Consider the following 25,432-nt stretch of genomic DNA (forward strand, 5'->3'; position numbering starts at 1 on the left):
GACAAAAGAGATATTTAATTTTTTTTTAAATTATAAACAACATTTAGAAAACCACCCTCGCCCCCTTGTCCATTCTTCTACTTCTTCATCCAAAATAATCACCCCCTTTTCTTCTTCTTCAGCAATCCTCCACCAAAACGCAAAGAGCATAAGCCAAACCCTCCTACCCCTTCCTCTTTCAATAGCTTCTCTCCATTCCACCCAAACACCATCTCCACTCATATTCTTTTTCACCGTCAATTTGAGCATAAATACGTCCTGCCCAAACCCTTGACCCATAACAAAACCAATTTTCATTTCCCAAAGCTTTTCTATGAGAACCCCCCCCCCCCCCCCCCCCCCCCCCCCCCCCCCCCCCCCCCCCCCCCCCCCCCCCCCCCCCCCCCCCATGTGAATCCAACGAGTCATAGTTTGAAGCTAGACTATCTTTTGGAGGCTTTTGATGACGAGTTAGGCGTTCCTCACCCGATGGTAGATTCCTCTACCAATTTGAGAGTGAATTCTGAAAACGAGCTTGATCTTCCTACATCGATAGCGGTAGAAACCGAGTTGTTGTTTTCACAATTGTGGTGAGTGCTTTATGAAGAAGATGAGAGTGGAGATGGTGGTTGTCGTGGTGGCCTTTTTCTGTATATTTTGTGACTATAGTGGTGTTGAGATTTGCCTGTGGTTTTTTGTGTAGGTGAATTGTTAAATTGAGAAGGTGTGTTGGCAGTAGAATGGTGGTGTCGCGAAAAAAATCAGGAGCTATGGTGGTGTTGCGAAGGAAGGTGCAATTGAAATGACAAAGATGATTAATATCCATGTATTTTTTTTGACAAAGATGATTAATATTCATGTATTTTGCTGCTACCATATCATCAGAAACTACCAAAGGATCACCACAACTATTAGAATCCCCAAACTCAGTGGAAATACAACAGAAAACACACAAGGCAAGTCACCATCAGAATCAAATATTAATTTTTACATGTACCAAAATAGCAGCTAAGTCAAGCCCTACTTTCACTCTGAATTCTGATCACACCATTTAAAAACAGAATTAACAACCCATAGAAAATAGAATCCCAAGTCAAATTCAGTGGAGACATACAACAAATAAAGAAGAAGCTGAACAACAACAAAAAAGGAACCAGAGCCCCCCAAACACCCAAACACAACAATGATCACAATCAAAATCAATTTTATGTACGAAGATAAAAGCTAAACAAGACACTACTTTCACTCTGATCATACTACTAAAGAACCCCCCCCCCCCCCCAACACACACACACACACACACTAACTTTATTTAAAAATCAAAATCAATTTTGTGCACCAAGATAAAAGCTAAGCAAGCCACTAGTTTTCACTGTGATCACCCTTCAGAAACAAAACTGACTGTAGCCTTGAAAGCCTACTGCGACATTCTTCCTCAAATAAGGAAGAAGATGAAAAACAACAAAAACTCCCTCCTCCCACCTCATCACACACACACACACTAACTTTATTTAAAAATCAAAATCAATTTTATGTACGAAGATAAAAGCTAAACAAGACACTACTTTCACTCTGATCATACTACTAAGAACCCCCCCCCCCCCCATACACACACAGACAACAATGATCAAAATCAATTTTATGTACCAAGATAAAAGCTAAGCAAGCCACTAGTTTTCACTGTGATCACCCTTCAGAAACAAAACTGACTGTAGCCTTGAAAGCCTACTGCAACATTCTTCCTCAAATAAGGAAGAAGATGAACAACAACAAAAACTCCCTCCTCCCACCTCATCACACACACACACACACTAACTTTATTTAAAAATCAAAATCAATTTTGTGCACCAAGATAAAAGCTAAGCATGCCTTTGATCACCCTTTAGAAACAAAACTCACATAGTATAATAGAATCAAGAGAACAACATGAAAAGAACATAAAGAATGACCATAAAAAAGCTATATTTAGCCTTATTCTTCTTTTATATGTATACCAAACTAGCAGCTAAATCAGACACTACTTCCAAGCTATTAAAAGTCACTACTTCCACTCTGATCACCCAACCCCATCAAGTGATTCAACAAAAGAACATAAAGAATGACAAAAAGATACTAACTTTAGCCTTGAAAGCCTAGTAGAACGTTCTTCCTCAGCCAAAGACTCTTCCTTTACAGACTTCCCTTGATCAACAGAAACCCTTGAAGCCAAAATCTTTGCATTGTTTCTAACACCCAATTGACTCAATTTTTCAGTTCCATCACCATCTTTCAACAATTTACCAGCACATATAAGGTTAATTGTTTCGGGTCCTCCACCATGACCCGATCTTTTTGCTACCTCTTCTCTTAACATTAGTACTGTCCATTCTTCCAATTCCACTTCCAGTATACCACTCCATGCCCCTCCAATCTTCAATTTTGCAGACCCCATATCCTTATTTTGCAGAGAAAATAGTAAAAAGTTGGATTCTTGAAGTCTTTAAACTTAGGAGAGAAGAGTTGGAATCTTGTTTATATATAGGACGCTTAAGTCCTAAAGTTTTTTTGGTGAAGAAAACCTGGTCTATATCGAAAACATGGGACCCCTTTTTTTTTTTTTTTAGAGATAAATTATAGAATTATTTAATTATTGTTGAAATAATAATTTAAAACTGGAGTAGGAATTTTAAGTGGTTTAGAATTTGTTATTTAGTATTTATTTGATTCATATCTAATTAGGATTTGTTTGTCCTAATTCATATTCGAATAGTGTTTCTACTTCTTGTTTAATTTGGTTTCTTATTTTAATTGAGGAAACTAGAAAGAATTAGAGAGAACTTTTAGCGAGATTCAAGAGCTTTTGAGTTTATGAATAAATTATTTTTCATCAATCATGTGTTTTATTGGGAGTATTAATTAGTTTGAAATTATTTATTTAATTCATGGGATAACTTGATTTATCTTATCTTCATATCAAACATTGCTCGAGAATATAATAATCTATTATAAAAGAGTTTCTATAGAAAATAAGTCAGATGTAAGGAGAAAAACCTCGAAGAAAAATTAGAGATTCAACAAGAAAGGAAATGACTCGAGCTAGTTATAAATTGTGGTGCTTGATGAATATTGTTGCTTATTGATTTTTATATCATATTAATTTATGAATGCTCACAAACACAAAGATAAACAACACCTATTTTACGTAACACAGTTTATAAGTGTGTTATTTAATTTGATTTTAAATAATATTTATGCTCTCCAATTTCGAGTATGAATAAATAGACATTTAAATTTGTATAGAGTTGAACAAGTAGATATACACATCCTATTCGACCTAATACAAATCAGTTCAAGTGTATTTCATATGAAATTATCATATAAAATGCATCCGTTTACTTAATCAACTTTATATAAATTTAGTGGATTAGATTTTGATGTTATTAATGATATTAATTGGCTCCATTCTTGTTATGCTTCTTTTGATTGTAGAACCCGAGTGGAAATCTCAGCCTCATGCCTCACTGGAAAAACATAACACTGGCCCTCACAGCTGCCTACGGTTTAAGTAGAACCTCTACCTCTACCCTACGAAGTTGGAGTACCCTTACCATAAGTCCTACCACCTCTCTCAGTCGTCATTTTTGATTGACTAGGTCCTTGTAGACTGAAATAGCAGACTTGAGTCTGATAGTATGAGCCTTAGCTTAGGCATTTGTGCAGCTTGTTAGAGCCCTAAAGTGGAAAAAACCAAATTTATTGTTTTTCGTGTACTATATAGTCCATGAAATTTTGGTAATATGTGATCCCAACTTATTTTTGATCAAAAATTTTCATGAACGTCTGTTACAATCTTATTAATCGTTTGATACGATATATAAGAATATTACTAAATAGAATATATAAAATAATGCTTGTATTTGTTATATCAGCGTTTCCGTCAAATTAAGGATACAGATCATAATCTATATTAGCTTGTGCTCCGTTAGATAGATCTAAGGAAATATTTTGCTGTAAATAAACCTCCAAGAACACAGAGATCTCTTTGAAACTTGAAGATCATCAATGGCTACCGCCGGTAGAAAGAGAGGAAGAAAGAAGAAGAAGAAGAAGATAAAGACGATGACCAAGAAGATAACCAAACTCACTAAGAAATTCAAAGCCACCCTTCAACTCCGTCACCAACACTGTACTAAACTCATACCCCACCTCATCGCCGCCATTTCCTCCGCCCATTCTTTCCTCCTCCGACATGACCTCCATCTCCTCCCTCATCAATCTCTTTCCCTCGAATCCCTTATCTCCTCATCCTCCTCTTCCATTTCCAACATCGTTTCACTTCTCTCTCTCCCTCCTCCGCCTCCACGCGCTGCTCCACCTCCACGCGCCGCCGTTACTTCTCCGAGCGACGATGACTCATTACCCGGTTGTTGGTTTCAGCGATTTCTGATTGCAGATTCGGATACCCTTTGGGCTGAAACTTTCAATCTTACGGAACCCTCTTTTACCCTTCTGCTTCGTCTTCTAACGCCTTCGCTTTCTTCACTTTCTGTTCCTCCTAATTACGCTCTTGCTTTGACCCTTTATCGTCTTGCTCATGGTGCTTCATTTTCTGCTGTTTCGCGGCGATTTGGGATTGATTCCCCTACTGCTTGTCGCGTTTTCTACACTGTATGTAAAGCTATTACTGAGAACCTGGGGCATTTGTTTGAGCTCAAGAGTGATATCAATAGGGTTATTGTGGGGTTTGGGTGGATTTCATTGCCTAATTGTTGTGGTGTTTTGGGAATTGAAAAGTTCGAATTGGGTGGTGATTTGCTAGGTGAAAATGGGTTTTTGACTGTTCAAGCTTTGGTTGATTCTGAAGGAAGATTTTTGGATGTATCAGCTGGGTGGCCTTCTACTATGAGGCCGGAAACTGTTTTACGAAAATCTAAGCTTTATTTGGGTGTTGAGGAATCAAAAGAGTACTTAAATGGTTCATCTTTTGAGCTAAATGATGGCAATTCAATACCTCAGTATATTCTTGGTGATTCCTGTTTCCCACTTTTACCATGGGTTCTCACACCCTACAGAGGAGAATCGAACGTGGAAGATGGGGCGGAAATGGCGTTTAATTCAGTGCATAGAAGAGGAATGCAGTTGGTGGGGACAGCTTTTGGGAGAGTTAGGGAAAAGTGGAAGCTTCTAGCTAGGAAATGGAATGAGCAATGTATTGAGGCGTTTCCATTTGTGATTGTCACATGCTGTTTGCTGCACAATTTTCTTATCAAGTGTAGTGAAGCAGTGACAGATGAAACCGAGGAGTATCCGAGATTTGAAGAGTTTCCTGTGTTTGACGGAGAGGTTGATGAAAGTGGGAAGAAGATTAGAGATGCGCTTGCCTCACACTTGTTTAGGGTAAGTCAGAGGGAATGAATTCCGGGTTTATGTTGTTTATGTTATTGTTCTGCTTAGCATCTTATAGTGATATGTATATATTAGTCTGATGTTAACTGTTAAGTTGCCCTAGTTAGAACTTTAGAAGCAGTTTGCCTAGTTTTCGCATTTCCAGTTCTCTTTTGGTCTCATGTAGAATCATATGGAAAATTTAGCATTAGCTGCTGATTCAGTATTAGTGTCTTGTGGTTGATGTTCATTATGCTGAATGAATTGTTGATTGCATGCAAATTAAGGAAGGAAAGCCTTCCGACGAAAACAAATACAAAATAGGAGCATAACTCCCATGATTGCAATGACAGAAGAAAGATTAGGGATGTACTTGCCTTGTGTTGTTGTATATATTAGTACGGTGTTGACTTGGCCTAGATAGAAAATTAGTTGTAATTTGCCTATTTTAACATCTCTAGTTCTCTTTCGGTCTCAAGTAGAACCATCTGGAATTTCGTAAATAGCAGTTAGCTGCTGATTCAGTATTTTCCATCTCGTGCTTGATGTTCATTATACAGAAATGGGCAAGGTAGGAGCATTATATGTTCTAACAAGTTTTATGTTAAGGAACCAAAAGGGAAAGAGACAATGTTGGCTTCCGGGTAAGGGGCGTTTGGGGAGTGAGATTTACCATATTAAGTTAATGACAGAAGAAAGTAATGTCACATTGTTCATGCCTCTTAGAATTCCAATAAGCGTGCAACTCAAGATACTGCTGCTAAGTCGGAGAACTAAGAGGGCAGCATGGAACTTTGGAGCATAACTATTAGGTGAAGCAAATAAGAATCTTAGTCTACTGAAGAGGTATGGATATAAAATAGAAGAACCTAAAGATTCTAAGAAGAAACTTCAAACCTGAGTTACAAGTGTGTAAAAAAATTACTAATGTGACATTATGAGCAATATATTAGGGAACACCATATAACCAAGAAAAGATCACTTGTGAGAACATAATGACTGCTGTTTGTGATGCCTCCTGGAAATTTGAATCCTCTTCTTTAATTCCTCTATAGCGACATTGATGGGTAAATTCCTTGGCATTATTCTTTGTTGCACATTTGGTTTCTTCCTAAGTAAAATGCCGTGATTGCATTCATCATATATGTGTCAAATTTGACTTCCTTACCTTTTTCCTTCCTGGATTAAGATTTCGGGAGATTATGATCTAAGGTCAAGGTGTTAGAATCCCACAGCAGTTACGCATAGGGGGCTATAGTCTCCTTATATGGTCTTGGTCGATCTACTTGGTGAAACAGGACACAGTTTTGTAGCCAAAGTAGAATTGGGGGATGGGGCTCAGAAACCTCAAGTTGCACCAATAAAATCCTCCTACAAAGTGGCTATGGAGATTTAATAGTGAAGATTCATTTGTGTAGAAAAAAGTGGTGATAGCTAAATATTGTTTAGGGGGATCTTGGTACAATATACTAATGCAGTATAACATTATGAAACGTGTCCGAAACGGCTGGCAGGGGTTTCAGAGTCCAACACTAGTGATAGTAGGTGGAAACAGAAGGAAGAAGATCAGGACGTGGATTGATCCATGGCTTGATACAGAAGGCCAATATCACTGCTTGTACCACAACCTCTTCAGTTACCCCGAGTGGCTCTTGTCCACAAGGCATCTCTATCGTGCCCGCCATTTGCTCTTGGTATGCTATTTTACGATCAGGTTAACTAAAAGATAACTATATGTTTCTGTCTAACAGGTGAGATTAGTAATTTGATTATTTTCCTTAATCTAACATTAACCTATGATACAATCTTTTTGATTGAGAGTTAGATGAGATGACTCAGTTTGACACTCAAAAGATAGTAGTAGTGTAACTTTTACCCAACAAGCCTGTTTCTGTATGAGGTGGAAAAGGGGTTCTCTCAGTAAAATCTTGCATGTGGGAGTTTTCCTCTCCCACTGTCAACAACATACCCCGTGTATTCGGGGTTTGAGGAGAGTGGTGTGTATGCAGTTTTACCCCTTTAACAGACCCTCGACTCAAGTAAAGCACATCAAAATCAAGTATGAAAAGGAAATACAATAGTGAAGCAATCCATGCTGCAATAATGTAGACAAGACCAGTAAGTAACAACAAAATAATACGATAACTGAGGTAAAGAAAACAACTGGAAATAATAAAATCGAAGAACAAGACTATAGGGGAGTGAGTAACGCATTGCATCTTTTGTACCCGTATATTAATCAAGCTCTACTTATAAAAAAAAAAAGGTTGATTGATCTTAGGCGATCCTCACCACTTGAACTGTCTTTCGGAATAGGGTTATCTAAGATACATATATAGTCTCACACTTGCCCTGTGCTTGAAGGTCGAAAAAAGAAGTGTTATAAGCTTTGAATGAAAATATCCATTAACAGAGGCAATAACTTAAAAAATGTTTTTGAGTATATAACAACACGAAAACAGTTTTTCCCGTGATTGGGGAGAAGATAAATTATGTTTTTTTTCATCAAAAGTAGAAGCATAACCAAAAAAAACAGAAAATTAATTTTTCAAAACAAATATATCTTTATCAAAAAAAAATTATTTGCCAATCTATCTCTCATTTACTTGACCTATATATCTCATATATTAATTTGTTTGCCAATCTATCTTAGAATTTTTCTAAGTAAAAATCTGAATGGAAGGATAGATGTATATACCCAAAAAACTGGGTTCAAACTCGGGATGACAATGAGACGAGACGGGTTTTGACCTTATGGGGTGGTACCGTTGATGTTCTTTATTTTTATTTTTTATTTTTTTATTTTTTTTACTAATCTGAGTGGTAATAAACAGAACAAAATAGCTTGTTATGGACATCTGCATAAGAGCTGGAGTTGATGCTCTTTATTTCTGATTTGTAAAAAAAAAAAGAATCAATAAACATATTTTGAGACCATAACAACTAAGTTTGTTTATGTCATATTCTATTAAAATTTGAAGCCTCTTAGTTGAATTAATTAATTAAATCTGAAGGCATGAATTAAAAAATAAAATAACAAAAAGAAAAAACCTCAAAATTGGCCATTGACTCGTGATCTCTCAAGTATTTGCACGTTATAATATTTGTGTAAAATTTTATTTTTATAACAAAACAAAATTTAAAACGGTGCGGGGCGAAGCGGGGCGCGGGTTAAAAATGAAAGAAAACTATTGTGTGGGGTGGATTGAAACTTTTGCGGGTTAAGGTTAACCTTCCCCGCCCTACCCTATCCCATTGTCACCCCTAATTCAAACGAAGATGCAATTATTCTCGGTAGGGGTGGATATAGTTTGGGCCAACCTGAAATTCAAACTAAAATTTGACTTTTTTTGGAATTTTTGAATTTTGGATTCATCTATAAAATTTATGGATTTTGAATTGGATATCCAAATATTTGAAACTTTATAGTTATTGCATATGCAATGATCCGATTGGTCATTTTTTAAATTTTTTGTAAAATTATTGTTTTACCCTTCCCGACATTGACCCCGAGTCATTTCTGAATGAGTTTTGAAAGTGATCTCGAGTTTTGAGTTTAAAAATGTGAATCATGGGAATTTTGGAAAATTGAAAGACTAAAGTTGTTAAAAATGGTTTTCGATGTCATTTTGGAGTTTTGAGTGTCGGAATCGAATCCGACCGATTCTATTAGTTCCGAAATGTAAAAATTGGTCTAGCCGGAATGTGAAAATTGGTCTAGGAGAGTTGTCGGTTTCTAATTCAGAGTCGTTTTGAGGATTTGAGGTCCTAAGTTGTAAATTTGTGAAATTTTAGCCTTTGGATTGATTTTGGTCAACATTTGGGGTTCGGATACTCAGATTGGAATTCTGAGAGTTCAATTGAATTCGGGGGATGATTTTAGGCATAGGCGAGGTCTTCCTTAAATTTTCAGAGGTCCCGAGCTTGATTTGACCTTTTTAGGCGTTATGTTCCTTTCTTGTGACTTACACGGGACCCGGGTCAAGGAAACCTCAGATTCATAGTTCGATTGTTTCATTGTGTCCAAACGTTGAATATAGTCAACTTACATATATGTGTGTTTATGGGATTCTGAACGAAACTCGAGGGTCCATTCGGAGATTTGAGAGTTGGTTGATATGTTCTTGTGTCTGTGTGCTTCACTTTAGCGCAGGATGACTCGCTTTAGCGAGCATTGCTTCAGCGAAGTGATCGTCGCGTTCGTGAAGAGGTCAGGGCCCTTGACCTTCGCGTCTGCGATGGGGATGTTGCGATCGTGACCTTCGCTTTAATGAAGGTCGGTTCGCGAAAGTGAAGATCGGTCCGCTTTTGTGACATTAGATAGGGTTTATGCCTATCATTTCGGGGTTTAACCTTATTTTTCTCCATTTTGAGTTTTGGAAAATTCATAAGGGTGATTTTAAGGAGATTTTTCGTGGTGAATCAATTGAATAAGTCTTTGTAACCCTAAAACTTCAATCCCCCTTAATCATTTGTGGATTTTAACATCAAAACTTGGGATTTTGATTGGCAAATGACAAGGTTTTCAAGGACTTGAATTCTATAGTAAAATGGTGATTATGAGCTGATTTTAATTTCTTTTTCAACATGGTTTTCACCTATGTGTTTCAAATGCCTTGGGTAACGTTTTCAGTAAAGATTTACGGATTCAAACTTCACTTTCAGAATTGAGTTTTTGAGTTGATTTGACCCATTTTTAAAAATGAATGATTCGGATGTTGTTATTTTTAGAATCTTATTGTGATTACTTGATTGAATCAGATTGTGTGGGTTTGGACATTGTTCGCAAAGGAAAGGCTCAAGTCTTGGATTGACTTTTGATTTTATTAAGGCATATGATTTCTAAACCTTGTAAAACTAATAGAATCGTGTATTTCCCTCATTGTGTGTGTTGGGGAGTAATGAGAATGAGGTGATGTGTTCAATTATTCCACTTGATTGATCTTAATGAATAAAAAAGGGATTAATGAAAAAGACAATATGTTGATAATTATCTTTTGTGAATTGCCTTGTTGTGGACCTAAATTGTTGATTGATGAAATGTTTTGATGGCATTATTGAGGATTTGAATTGCTTTAGTTATTGTCTCTTCCTAGTGGTGTGAATTGCTTATTTATATTGATTTATGTGCATCGTGAAGAGACATGTGATGATTATGTTTAAGGAAATGGTTTCAGCCAGTGACATTATATAAAGTCGAAGGAAAATGATTTCGACTAGTGATATTGATGCCAAGGTCATTGTTGGTGAGAGTTATTGATGTCAAGGCCATTGTCGGCGAGTATTATTAGAGCCAGTGTCATTGTTAGCGAGTGTAATTAATGCCAATGTCATTACCGATGAGTTCCTGGATTATGGGCATTTTCCATGAGTCCCGATTGACATTGTGCATGATAATCTTGAGATTTGTGATTGGTGTACTTGACTATTGTGATTTGATGAACTTGATACTTATGATTTATCTACTTGATTGTCATGATTGATCTACTTGACACTTATGATTGACATACTTGATAATTGTGATTGATGAATTGTAACAGTTAGACTGCGATTATGGAAACTTGTGAACTATATTTGTAAACTGTTAGATTTGGCTGATTTCTATGTAGATTGTAGTTGAGGCAGTTCGATTGGAATGAAAGGAGTACTTGTATTCTAGCTTAGTTTTGCTTTGTTTAGTAGGTTGCTTGCTGAGTACCGTGTGTTTTGGTACTTACTCATTATTTCTACACTTGTGCAGGTTCAGAGCCTGATTCTGTGTGATTGCTCTTCTTCTAGTCACATCTGAGGGTATGTTAAAAGGTAGCTGCTTTTCATTCCGGCGGACTCTCTTGTTCCTTACTTTATGTTTTGTCCTATCCGAGAAACAAAGATATTGAGACATGTACTTATCTTTCAAATCTGTATTAATACATTAATGACTTGTACACATAGCAATCATGTTTTGGGGTAATATTAAAATGACTAAGTTTTCCGCTTTTACGTTATTATTGTCTTACTTTCCACATTTCTTTCGTATTTTTGGATTTGAGGCTGATTTGTCTTAGTGGGATAGATGAGTTCCATCACGTCCATTTTTGGATAGTAACAACATAGTAGCAGAAATTTTACCTTGTGTGCACCCAAAGAATAGCGGTTGCGAGTTTTCCTTGTCATAAATTTTTTTTGAAACTTTATACCTTATATTTGGTCCTAATCATATCATATGTGCCAAATAATAAAAAAGTTTAATTGATTAGTATCCTATGACCTTGTTTGTTCTATTATATCTGCTTGAATAACATTATATGATTTGATTGATTACCGTTAAAGGATTTTATTGTGATTTCTAATATCATGTATTTTTGTGGGTTAGACTAATTTAGATAAAAATGAATAGTGTTTCATAAGCAAATAAAGTTTAATACACGATAAAGACGTCTGTCATTTTTAATATGGTTAGAGGTATTTTAATATGGTTAGTTATTATAACTTGTTTTAAAGGTTCAAAAATCTTTCATTTTTCATTCATATCATATTCAAAATCCAAACAAAAAATATTAATTTTAATCACTTATTACTGTGATAAATCTTACACAGTAATAAGTGAATACAACTAATAAATGTTTTTTTCCAACTTTTTTCCCTTTCATTGTCTGTGGTCCCCTACCCATATTGAAAAGTTGAATTTAAAGTGCTATATTTTTGTGAGCATATTTGGTTGCCTAACATTTATTACAAACAAATAAATTATTAATGTTATATAAATATTTTTAAAAAAATTGCATGGGATCTCACTTCAAAAGCTATTAAAAAAAGGTTTTAGTGGACCCATAAATGACCTAAAAATAATCAACATTATGGTTAGATGTCAAATTCAAACACTAGCTCCTCTTAGGTCTATGATTTTTTTATATAATTTTTAATTGTCAACCATGAAAAATAATTTTAAAAAAAAGATATAAAAATACTGATGTGATATGGATCCTAACTTGTAAAGGAAGGAGTTACAATCATTAGATTACGAGTTCGTTTGTGTTAGCTGATTGTAAATAATTTATATATATCGGTTAATATTTTTTTGAGTGTTGAAATAAATAATAAGCATTTGATATGTTAGTGAAATAATAAATGCTAATAAACTCTTCTTTTTTTTTTTTTGGTAATAAACAACTAAAAAATTTAACCAAACATTAGGAAAAAGGATTGTTTTTTTGTTTCAAAAGAAGAAGAAAAGGTGTACAATGTCTTAATCAAACTAGTGTATTTTGTTTTTGCCTTTGCCTTTGAGAAATTGAATGTAGCTTGTGAGGACAATCTTGAGGGTTGGCCATGTGAGTAGTAATTACTTGCCCCTTTCAATAAAACAACTCCTTTGTAGGTATAGGGGCATGTGGTTGTTAGCACTTAGCAATTTCCCATCAATAACACTATAGTACAATTCTAGATATGTCCAATTGGAACATTTTCCCATTGATAATCGTAGCGTCTAAGTCAGATTGTGTAATCACCAACATAAATATTGAATAACGTTTTCTATCAAAACTTCGATAGATAAGAAGAAATCAGCTAAAGTTTTGTCTCTGCTGAAATTTGAACACTGATCTCATGAAGTTTTTTTCATCACTTCACTGACCATTAGGTCGTAGTTTAGAGTCCAAGCCCCTACCATACATGTTAAGTTTTCCATGATATGTAAGTTTTGGCAAGTTTATGCCTACTTGTGTATGCAATGTAAGTAAAAAAGTAGATGAGATGGGATACATATGAAATAAATTCTCTTGAAAAAAATAGGTGATTAATTGAATTTTAAAACTATACTGCTATACACTATAACATGACAATTAAAACCAATTTTAATGAAGTCTAACTACCTAATTTTCAAGCAAACCAACAACCTAATGAAGTTTTATGACTCTTTATTTAGCTACCTATCATCTTACCCACCACTATATTTTGGTTTCCTTTTCAAGCTCATTTACTTACTCTTGACCTTTTCCACCTTCCTCCTGCTATCTATTTAGTGGGGATAGACAAGTGAGCTTTATTTTCCCTTTTTTTCTTTTGGTAGGGTGGGGGTGGGGTAGGGGGGGGTTCAAATTGCATAATATATGTAATATGTCTCATTATTCACATAACTTACTAGCAAACATGAAGAACATGGATTGGTATTCTTGGTTATCCAAGACTAGCCTTGATCAAGAACTTATCTATGAGTATGGTCTTGTTTTTAGTAGAAATGAGCTTCAAAAGGAGGACTTGATTTACTTCAATCATGAATTCCTTCAAAGTATGGGGATAATTGTAGCCAAACATAGGCTAGAGATTCTCAAATTGGCTCGAAAGGAAGGCGGAGGCGGAGGAGGAACAACCTCATCATCAAATGGTCTTTCAAGACTTGTTTTGGCAATCAACAAAACCAAGAAGCTACTTGCCAAGAACTTGAGCAAGCTCAGTATCCACCGAGCTTCGACTCGTCTAGCTCTCTCCGAGCTCAAACCTTATCGAACACAATGGACCGGAGCACTAAGGAAGCTCGAGAGCTCGAAGGAAGAGAAAGCCATAGTCACAACAAGAAGCATGACAATGAAGTCAGGACCACTAGACAGAAGAATGCAAGACAAATTTATGGCCACCAACAGAAATCTGAGTGCCTCAGGTCCTCTGGATGGGAGAGTACTTCAAGAAAAGTTGATGTACCCTAATAGGAGTCCAATGAAGTCTGGGCCATTGGACAGAAGATACAAAGACAGTGCTGTTTATCCAAGCAGAATCAATAAATCTGGTCCATTGGATGCAATGGGCTATAGTAGCCCAAGACTTAATCACTACAATCAAGAAATGATACCAGCTGATGATGGGGTTATCTACTCACAATGGTCTTTAATGTTTCAAGATATGAAGCCCACTTGACAACTCAAATGAAGCTTTCATCTTGTAAGACTTGCTGCAGATTAAAGAATCCTAGGATAGTATGTTTGTTTGTTTTTATAACTGTGGTGTCCGGGGCCAGCTTGCGCGCACCTCGAGATACCTACCACCTTCACTAGTACTAGTACTAGGTGCCAGGTAACTCTGATGGGAAGAAATCACCTAGGTTAGTATGTTTTTTGGTAAATATCTGTTTGTTTTTTTAGTAGCAAAAGGTAAAGAGTGCATTCTTAAGGTATGGCACACAGGCATGGGGTTTGCTGTCTCAACAATCCTTGTTCTGTTGTAACCTTTTTTTTCTGCATTTGTGTACTTGAAAGTCTTGAACTTTAATATCAAATATGTATGATGGTTGGTTCATATATGCAGACCTTATCCCTTCCTTGTGATTCCAATAGACTTGTTTCCAATATACCCTCGACTCAAGTAAAAACATTACAAAGTAATTCGAAAAAAAGCATACAAAGGAAGTGAAGAAGCCAAGAAAAAATGTTAAAGAAAGCATGTCAAAGCATACTAAAAAAGAAACAAAGATCAATACAGAGCTACCAAATAGAAAGCTCAATCAGCTACAAGTATATATGCAATAAAAGACTAGCAGAGAATTCTAAAATTAATCCATTAGCACTTTTAAGGTCATTCTTAGTATCATTCCATTTCCATTTGCATCTATTGAGTGAAGGCTAAGCAATGTGTATATAAGATCAAGTTCGAGTCTTCCAATCGATGAAAGGCATTAAAGATAAATAGCAGGACCCCAGAAGCAGCATGATTTCAGGGTAAACCATACACATAGTGAAAGGGATCTTCCTGGGAGTACTTTATTCTACAAAAGAGTTGGAATAATGGCGGGAATCGATAACGACCTTCACATGCAAAACTTTGTTGATACTGAAAAAGACAGGTTTCATGTCATTCCAAATGCATCAAAACAGAATTGAGCTTATCCATAAGGATGGGCCATTAGAATTTGGTAATCACAAAACATGAAATTGTTCCATTGGTAGCTGAGAGTTCAAGTAAATAACAAAAACCAATTCAAATCATCAGCATAACTATAGACTTTATGGAATTTAAATATAGATTGAGTATAAGATCAACTCATCTACATAATTATGCTTCCGAGTAATGTTTCCTTCTATCTGTTGATAACCAAATCTCAGATTAGCTTTGATAACTGTAGAAGTATATTCTTCAGTTGTCAGTCTAGTTCGATGCTTCTGCCAGATATCGAGAACATCATAAACTATTCTCCCAGTTTCCTTTGAAGCATATTCACTATGCATGTACAAGTTCTTAGGAACCACCATACGCTTAATCATAATGTGTTGTTATCATCGGAACAGTTCTCATAGCATTTAGATGTCAGTCTTAAGGGGAAACGATACAGTACGTAACAATAACATTCTCATAATACTACCATAACCATTTGGGGATGGAGTGGAAACAAAGTAGATGAGAGGACACTATTTCTTGCTATATAGCTTGATGTATCAAGTGTTACATGAGTAGTTTACGCATCTATGTGCATGATGCTTCATTGTGGACACACACTAACAAAGCTAAAATTCTCAAACATATCATACAAATCACAACAATTTTCATAAATATCATACTATCCAAAATTTGAACTCACAGGCGATTGCTGATCAATGTGCTTCCCTTTAGAACATTAGCACATGACGTTGGTTACACTTTTTCAAGATACCTCAATGACTTGAACTTTGAGGTAGCCGAAAGGATCCTCCAGCATAAAGCATTTGATAAACAGGTCTTATTCTCATGGTAAGAACAATACTAAGCACGGTGCCGAGACCACATACTCCAGCCAGAATCAGGAAGGTGACTCTAAAGCAATCAGGACCCAAGCAAGTGGCAGAATGCTGCTGCGCTGCCTCATTATCATAGAGATACCCGGCAAGGAGACCGGAGAAGAGATAAGCACCTAAGGGGTTCCCTAGCGACATAAAATTGAAAATTATACCAAAATGCTTGAGACCAAACAACTCAGAGGCTGTTGGGACCATTGTTGTAAATTGAACACCATAGCAGACTCCTAGTAATGCTATTGCTGCATATAAGGTACCATTAAGTGCAGAAGCAAACAGAAGGTAGGTAATGATCATTACTACTTGTGTGCATGTCATCCAAACTGTCCTAGGTACTGCTTTTAGCCTGCATTGTGAATTGGAACAACAAGCAATTAGATCAACGCTAGTATTACAACAGTGAAAAAACACTATAACTGAACAAGCAGTCTACTTAATCATTTCAAGCATCTTCAACAAGCTATCTTGTCCATAAACTGCTTTCGACTATCCTATGGGAGGTATTTGGATACAAGATGTTGTCCTATCAATTTTATCGACAAAAGCATGAAGTTAACAGTAGCAATAACTGCTTAACTAATTAATCTGGGTTAAGTTTTAAGCGAAGAAACCATCTATCATCATTTCCTTTCTATTTCATTTTTCCATTGGTTGAAAATAATTCAGTCAAACAAGAGGGATTATTTTTTTATTTTTTAATGATCGAGGGAAGGGGAGCCTTAGTGTAATTGGTAAAGTTGTTGCCATGTGACCAGGAGGTCATGAGTATTGAGTTCGAGCAGTGGAAACAACCTTTTGTAGAAATGCAGTGTAAGGCTTTTGTAAAATAGACCCTTGTAGTCCAGACCTTCCCTGGACCCCGGGGCATAGCAGGAGCTTAGTGCAGGGGGCTGCCCTTTTTAATGATCGATAAAAGGCCTTTCCTCTACCCTTCTTCACTTAATACCAGATTCGCATGGTGCAAGGCTCAAACTTGTGACCTATGTCACAAATCCCTCAACCTTTGCCATTTGAAATTGAGCCTCGGGGGCAACAAGAGGGGATTAATACAAATAGTAACTAAGAGGTTGAAGGATCACACCTGACAAAATACTCTGAAATAACTCCTCCACCAAGACGACCAACAAAGTTGCAGAAGCTGAAGAGTGATAGCAGGATCTTTGTATCATGAAGCCCTTGAGCTATTCCGATTTGCGCCAGATTGTTGAGAACAGTAACCCCAGAACCCACACCGAAAAAATAAACCAAAAACAAAAGCCAGAAATCTGCCTTGACCATAGCTTCAGTGAACTTGAAATCTTCACCTCTTCTTGGCCTCCTCTTTTTCTTTACTGCACCTTCCCCCTCAGCCAGAAGCATATCCACTTCAGAGATTTCATCTCCCTCTTGAAAACTTCCTAGGTTTGCTGATGATGATAATGGTGTTAACAAGGGTTCTGAGTTCTCTGCACTGCTATCATCTTGGACTGATACATTGGACACGCCCAGTTTGCCGCGGTTTGAGGGATAAAAAGTCATCTTCACAGGAATGGCTAGTGGAGCCATTAGAAGGACCACCATGATAATGAGAAGAGTGTAAGAAACTAAGACATTTAAAGAAAATACATCTTCCAATATTGTTGTTGTTAATACATAGACACCGAGAACAATACTAGCTACTTGGACGAACAAAAAGTGGTATGATTCTGAAGAATCTTCGCCTAAAGAAGGTGTACAAGGCCTAATAAAGTACATCATTAACAAACTTAAAGCAGGAACCCCTAGTGCAAGGAACAGCAAGAGCTTAGAAGAAGAATTGCGAAGCAATGCACTGTAGACTTCTGTATACACTGCAGCACTGAGCCCTCCATAGCCTTTAAGAATCCCAGCAACCGTGCCCCGGCTTAGAGGAAAGTTTCTCATATTAGTCACAAGCACAGTTGTGCTGAACCAAGCACTACTATTCGTGGCAACACAAAGTGCAATCCATAACTGTCAAACCATGAAGTACAGTACACAATTACATGAACTCTTGAAACCATAAGTAGTGTCAATGAGGATACAGGCAACAATGAATGGAAACATTCGGAAATTTTTAAACACGAAAATGATTATTGAGCATCAGAGGGTACAACTTCACCAAGCAACAGTGAACAACTTAAAAGACAACATGGAACATTTCTATAAATTAAACCATGGTAATCGGTGTTACCGGCTGAGCCTCAATCGCCAAAGGTGACTGGTGTATCAATCCAAGCAGAATAAGCAAGATCAGAGAAAAAGGATTCAGCTTCTAAGAAGAATAAAAATAAAAGATTACCAGCTGGGACATTTTTTTAATCCTAAAGTCTTCTTTACTTTCTTAAACTCCGTGTCAACCAGACCAACAAATTGAAATGGATTGGACACTTCTAAGTCAGAAACTTAAGCTAATTTTCTTTCATGTCAAGCATAATCCTGATAGATGAACCGGGAGTAAATAGGTCTACTTTCAGAAAAACTAATTATAGATAGGAAGTTGCTAAGATTTCACAAAACTTATTCAGGCTGTACCATTCTCAAGCATCAATTTTGGAGAATCATTACTTACAATAACTGATCTTTCTGAAATTTGTATACTAATAATGATCTCTTTGATTTACAACCAAACATATGCCACTTAGAGATGCACCAAATCAATCTCTTCCCAACAAAATTGGATTACATTACAACAACATACCCAGTGTAATCCCACAACTGACATATTGGGAGGGTAGTGTGTACGAGGTCCTTAACCCTATCTTTGCAGGAAATTGGATTTCACTAGTAGCCAAGGGTGTGACATAGTGTCAATGAAGTGGTTTGAGCATCATGAGGTCTCAAATTCAAACTCCGAAACAAAAATACTATGTGATTACTTCTCATCCATTCTAATCTTGATGGACAAAGTTACCTAGTACATGTTGACGGTGGAACAAAATATCTCTCATCCCCCCCCCCCTCCAAAGCTAATCTAACCATCTCAAAACAATGAAACAAGATTCCAATTGCAAATAAATAGACCAAACAACATGCAATGTCCTAGAAATGAAACATTTTCAAAAACATCAATCAAAGATTAGATCTTTAACAAAAAGGAAGAATCTTTACCATCCAATAAGGCAAGTTCTGAACAGTTTGACTAAGTGAAAGCCAAAGAACTCCATAACCAAAGAAACAAGAAAAAGAACCAATCAATAGAACAACCCAAGGTGGAAACTTGTTACACACAAGTCCAGGAATAAGTCCAACATTTTCACCAATATCATTTGCCACTCCAAGCATAGTTAGCTGTTGCTGATTAAACCCCAAAACAGATTTCAAAGAATGAGAGTAAAGGGGGAAATTGTATGCATTTCCAGATGCTATTTGTAACCATACAGCAGCTCCTAATCCTACCCATGGTGGCCTTGTACCACCCTTAACATTCACCATTTTCTTGGACCCTTTTGAATCTTTTTAAGGTTTTCAAGATTCTTTTTTTGATCATAAAGAAGAGTTTATTTACAAGAATTAGAAGGTGAAGTGAGAAGGGAAAAATGGAAAGATTGGATTTTTATATTTGTAATTTTGAGGTTTGATGAGATCACCTTGGTGGGTGGGGGCATGGATCTTGCAGGATGTTTTTGTCCGAAGGGTGGTGTGTCCAAAAACAGAGAAAAGAGGAACAAACAATACCAGGTTTCTTGGATTTATGTTTCATCCATATCCCGTATTAGTGTTCGACTATTTCAAATTCATATGGCATAATATGGCTCCATTTTGAGGAAGCACTTTTTATTAAGAATTACTCTATATGTAAGGTTCAAACTCGAGATCTCTAGTTAAGGGACGAGCACGACATCACATTCTTTGATGATGATTTATATTGGATTTGTGTATGCTTTCCTATGCGGAGTGTACTTTATTTTAATTTGTTTGTCCTACTTTGATTTGATACGAAATTTAAGAAGATAAAAGAATTTATTTTTAAAATTTATGATGTTAAATTAAGATATATTGAATGAATTAAAATGATCTTAAATTTACTACGTGGAAAATTAGAATTAAAAAATTGTTAAGAAAGACAAAGATTATTTTTTTCGAAACGAATCAAAAAGAAAGGTGTGACAGACAAATTGAAATAGAGGGAATATTTAATTGAAAGTTTATGAATTCTTCTTATATTATTTTTTATTTACTATATTTAAATATTAATCATAATATTTCTCGGTAGTTTTTGTGCTTTGATTTTTATTACTATATATTTTTAGTAATTGAATATTTCGATGTAGTTATTACCTTTTTTGTAAAATTATTTTGTCATGCTCTTATAGTATTTTGTGGTGACCTTTCACTTCATTAATTTTTTGCTCTGCTTTAAATTGCATTTTTTTAATTAAAAAGTCTATTGAAAATATTTTTTCTATCTTAAGATGGAATAAAATTTGTGTACACTCCTAAAATTACATCTTTCTCCTTTATTAATTTACCCTTGAGATTTCACTCCTAAAATTACATTAAATATATGTTATTCTTATTGTATAATCAAATAAATTATTTAATATAAATATAAACTTTGGATCTAACTTACTGGAATTTATAAGTGTAGATCTGTCTCTGAATGGAGTCACGGTCTTTTGGTTTTCTTATCACAATTTTGTAAGTACTTATTAAATACCTTAAATTACATAATAGTGTTTTTATCTAATTTTCGATTATGTTGATAAATGAAAATTCACATTAGCGGTGGATAGTTTCTTAGACTCTTAAATACTGATGGACATTTATTATTTTAAATTAATATCTAGTTTTTGAGACAGAGTTAAATTTAAGATCTATTTAATATAATATTAAAATTAATAATAATAAATATGAATAGTTATAACAACATTCTATATAAAAGATTTAGCAACTCTGAATGCAATGACATTATCTCAATATTTTTACGGTAATAAACATTATAAATAAAAAAATATTTTCACTAAATTTTAATTTATTTTTTTGTTGTATCTCATATATATTTAAATTTTTATATACGTCTATCCCATTTTTAAGTAATAACTGATCAACTTGTTATTACATACAGTATCTACACATTTGTTAAAATTAAAATACATTAAAAAAATATGTTTTCAACTTAGGAATCTTTTATTTATTGTTTTTATTCATAGAAAGTCAAAATGCTTCACTTCGTTGCTTAATTTGTGCATCACGTCAAATTCATATTGAAGTTAATATTTTTGACGTGAAATATACTTTTTTGTATTAAAATAATACTAAATAATAAATCTGAATTCATAATTTTAAAAATATACTATATTTGAAATTAAATATCTTTAAAATTAAATTCATAAAATTTAAATCCTAATTCGCCACTAGATATGATTTGCTTGAGATATGTGTTACTATTATTTTTTTTGTCTACTTTTGACTCCTTTAATTGTGAGTTAGTCGTAATCTAGAAGCATCAAATTTTTTTTAAAAAAAAAACACACACACACACACACACAAATTAAGACATTTGATTATAAAGATCCATTTTCTTTATTTTAAAAAAAGGAGTAAATAAATAGTTTGATAAGTGGGCCATTTTAAAGTATTATTTTAAATATTTCTTCACCAAATTCAAGCACGTAACTCTTATTAAAGATTTAATTATTTTATAGTTAGAGATCCATATGTTATTCTTCTATACGTAACATTAGTTTATCAAAATATTCTTTAAATCTTTTTTTTTTAAATAGAGAAATTATTCTTTATTTCATCTTTGTAGTGTTCGCTAAATTACGTATAATTGTTTTAAATTAAAGTATTATTATTTACTTATCAAATACTATAAAACACTTTTCGAGAAAAAAAAAATTTTACACCGACACACTCTTTATTTTTATGTTATTAATTATTATAATTCTTACAACGAAGAGTAATGAGTTGATATATAGTACTCCCTCCGTTTCACAAAGAATGACCTAGTTTGACTTGGCACAGAGTTTAAGTAAATAAAGAAGACTTTTGAATCTTGTGGTCCTAAATTAAAGTTATGTCAAATGTACAAAATTACCCTTAATCTTGTGGTCTTAAACATGTCACGTGGAAAGCAAAAAGTAAAATGTTATCAAAAAAGGAAAAATGTCATTCATTTTTAAACTGACTAAAAAGGAAAGGAGGTCATTCTTTATGAAACGGAGGGAGTATCATATTTAAATACGAACCTACTCTTATATGACCTAATTTATGATATTTGAATGCGATATTAGTACTATCACTTACTTGTATAGTCGTATCAATATTTATGACTAATTAATTTAGGGTCTGTTTGGATTTTGTTACTTACAAAAATATTTTGTATGAAAAATATTTTATTGTATTTGATATATATAAAAATATTATTTTAAAAATGTGTATATAATTTAAATAAATATTAAGGAAGGTGAAAATGAAGATGATGTATGTTAAATGACAAGATGGACACAAATTAATATGAAATAACCTAGAAAAGGCAATTTTCCTCATAATATAAAAATATTTTCCTCCAATAGAACACGTACGCCCTTAAAACAATAAAAGATGATGGTTGAGAAAAATAAATTTTACATATTTCACAAAATTGAAGAGTATTTTTGTATATTTCAAGGGGGTAATTTTGAACTTGTTTATTTATGAATTAGGCCTACCTATTGGAAAGTTCTTTATCGCTAGTCAAATAGCGCAAACATAACTCAATTTTTGTAACAACAAGGGTAGGTAAGATCTCAATTATTAAGAGTTGATAAATTTAGATTATTGTGCGAAATTTAAGGACAAATTTAGACTTTTTTCATTTTTTATAATGACAATGATATTAATTCGTGTTCAATGTGCTGATAGTTCCTATTGATGTATAGACATTAGATAACTTTATTATTTAAGGATCAAGATTTAAAAAACACACTAAATATTAAATATAATTTTGTTTCTGCTAAAATTTGAACCAAATAATTAACTAGATTAGTTGGTAGATTCCCCAACCACTTACACTCTTTTGAAAAAACATGACTTCTCTAAGATTTGGAATCCAAAATTATTCTAATCAAATTGGCAAACAATATGATGCAAAAATGCATACTTTTTATATATTATGGGCCAACCTTTAAAGATTCTAAATTCAATTCACATGACAATTTCTAATCTATTAGATATATTCTTTGTCTAACCTTTTGGAACTTTGTGGGGTTCAGTGACATGTACCAAGTTCTTGAAATGATGTTGAGTTAATAAAAGAAAAATATATATATTTTCTATTTATGTTTTTTTTTTGTCTAGATTGAATCTTAATACATTAAAGATTAATAATTCTCAAGGATAAAATAAGAAGAATAGTATTATTTATGCATAAAATGACAAATATTATAGATCGTATATTTTTAGTTAAAACGATATATAAAAATGAACGAAGGGAGTAGAAATCAGTAAAGTGCCAATATAATCTTTTGAGTTTTTTCTAACCAGAAGAGAAGCTGATAGAGTAAATATTTAATCCGTTCAACTAAATTAAATATTATTTAACATGTAATATAGATAAATATACTTATGTGACAATTATTAAAGTCTTTAAAAATATCATAATTATTCAATAAATTTAATATTAAAATCCTTAAAAGTTGAATCCAATATCTTGAATCTGATTCTCATTCTTCGTTTAACAACAGAAAACAACTTTTTTGTTTTAAAAATAACACATCCAGTAATTTCACAGGTGAATTTAAGAATAATAAAATGTATATATGCGGATCTTATTTTTACCTTTAATGGTATAGAGATTGTTTTCGAAAGATTTTAGGTTTAAGTAGTGTCTAAATAACAATAACATCCTAATGATATCCCAAAAATGTAGTATGAGAAGGTAAAACGTACGTAGACTTTACCACTATTTTGTGGAGGTAAAAAGATTGTTTTGCAAAAGATCCTCGACTGAAGTGCAACAAATATAATCCAACTACAAAAAAGAAGAAAACATAGCGACTAACAAGGGAAGCAATGCAAGGCTTACAAAAAAAAAGCACACGAAGGATAAAATAGTGTGACCATCGAAATACAAGTAACAATAGACGATGATAGATATCAAAAGCAAGAACTACAATAATACGATTAGTACAACGATAAATACCAACAAATCTAAATCCTCAAAAAACACTTCATTACATACCACCTTCTACCCTAATCCACGTTCTCCCATTTCGGCGTCCTCCCATCTATGGGACACATAGATAGGACACAAAATAGTGTCTGAATAAATTTGTATGGGACACATATGAAACTTAAGATTACATCATTACACAAACTAAAGTGAATATTCCGTGCTTCTAATTTCATTTTTTTCCATATAAATACAATATACATCTTTTATTTTACAAATTTGTATGGGACACATGAAAATGAATAAATTATGATGTTTTTTTTGTAACATAAAGAGTAAAATCTGGGCCTTCAAAATTTGATGGTTTTTAAAATATTGTATTAAAACTATTTATTTCAAAACAAGTGCATTATGACACAAAAACAAACCATGAATGATTAATCCTTTTTTTATACTTAGGCATGCAAGTATTAATTATAGTTAATCAAATGCCGAAAGACAAAAGTTTCATTCATATTTAATAATATATCTTATTAGTGCTGGAAAAAGAAGCTTAATTTCAGTTAGAATTAAAAAAAAAAAATCATTAATCCCAAAGTCCCCTCTCATCACTAAACTACAAAAAGCAAAAAATAAACTACAAAAAATACAAAAAATAAATAAAAAATGAGCATCTTATCATCCCCTTGTTTTCTGGCTGAAAAAATATTTTCTATGTTTGCACCGACTAATTACTTGCGTGAACCTTGAATAATCTTTAATATTTTTAATCTCAATTTTCAGAATAAGTGTCATTTAGAAAAAAAGATATTGTCTCAGAATAAATATTGCTTTAGAAATTCAAGACGAAAATCCTACTCCAACCCATATAGAATGTGAGATTAAATAATCTCATGAAATATCTAAACGCATAAAGTATCATTGCTTATTCCTTCTCACGTACCAAACAACGCGTAGTATAAGAAAAAAGAATTTCATTATTATTTTTCAAAAGAGCAACTTTCACATATAGCAAATAAAAAAATCATATTTGTATGCTATAGCAAAGTTTGCATAATTGCGCTCCATAGCAAACATATATATGTATAATTCGCTATACATATACAATTGAAAGCTATGTCTATTTCGCTATACATATATACAAAAAGAAGCAATTGTATAATTTGTTGACTCCTCTTCAGATTTGTATAATTTCGCTGGCAGGCCATTTGTATAAATTGTTGTTAGCCTCTCGTTTGTATAAATCGTTGACAAA

At 33.9% G+C, this 25,432-nt stretch overlaps 4 protein-coding genes across 4 annotated transcripts in view; 2 read left to right on the plus strand and 2 right to left on the minus strand.

Annotated features, from left to right (window-relative positions):
• LOC102584013 (NEDD8 ultimate buster 1) overlaps window positions 1-2,514 on the minus strand; it is an 8,799-nt gene extending 6,285 nt beyond the window's left edge. Inside the window, exon 1 of the mRNA XM_006359448.2 lies at window positions 2,097-2,514. Coding sequence (XP_006359510.1) covers window positions 2,097-2,410 — 314 coding nt within the window. The 5' untranslated portion in view covers window positions 2,411-2,514. The remainder of the gene's footprint in view (window positions 1-2,096) is intronic.
• A 1,268-nt stretch (window positions 2,515-3,782) lies between these two features.
• On the plus strand, window positions 3,783-5,593 carry LOC102584333 (putative nuclease HARBI1). Its single transcript, XM_006359449.1, has one exon. The coding sequence runs from the start codon at window positions 4,021-4,023 to the stop codon at window positions 5,371-5,373; it is 1,353 nt and encodes a 450-aa protein (XP_006359511.1). The 5' UTR covers window positions 3,783-4,020; the 3' UTR covers window positions 5,374-5,593.
• Window positions 5,594-13,401: 7,808 nt separating this feature from the next.
• LOC102584676 (uncharacterized) lies at window positions 13,402-14,615 on the plus strand. Its single transcript, XM_006359450.2, has one exon. It carries the CDS (start codon window positions 13,441-13,443, stop codon window positions 14,233-14,235), a length of 795 nt encoding a protein of 264 aa, XP_006359512.1. The 5' UTR covers window positions 13,402-13,440; the 3' UTR covers window positions 14,236-14,615.
• A 1,027-nt stretch (window positions 14,616-15,642) lies between these two features.
• LOC102584997 (protein NUCLEAR FUSION DEFECTIVE 4-like) lies at window positions 15,643-19,737 on the minus strand. The gene is made up of 3 exons (XM_006359451.2): window positions 19,191-19,737; window positions 17,164-18,053; window positions 15,643-16,428 (listed from the first exon to the last, which is right to left on the minus strand). Exons 1-3 carry the CDS (start codon window positions 19,512-19,514, stop codon window positions 15,963-15,965), a joined length of 1,680 nt encoding a protein of 559 aa, XP_006359513.1. The 5' UTR covers window positions 19,515-19,737; the 3' UTR covers window positions 15,643-15,962.
• Window positions 19,738-25,432: the final 5,695 nt, after the last annotated feature.

Source organism: Solanum tuberosum, unplaced genomic scaffold (genome assembly GCF_000226075.1).
Source record: "Solanum tuberosum cultivar DM 1-3 516 R44 unplaced genomic scaffold, SolTub_3.0 scf00300, whole genome shotgun sequence".
Classification (NCBI taxonomy): Eukaryota; Viridiplantae; Streptophyta; class Magnoliopsida; order Solanales; family Solanaceae; genus Solanum; species Solanum tuberosum.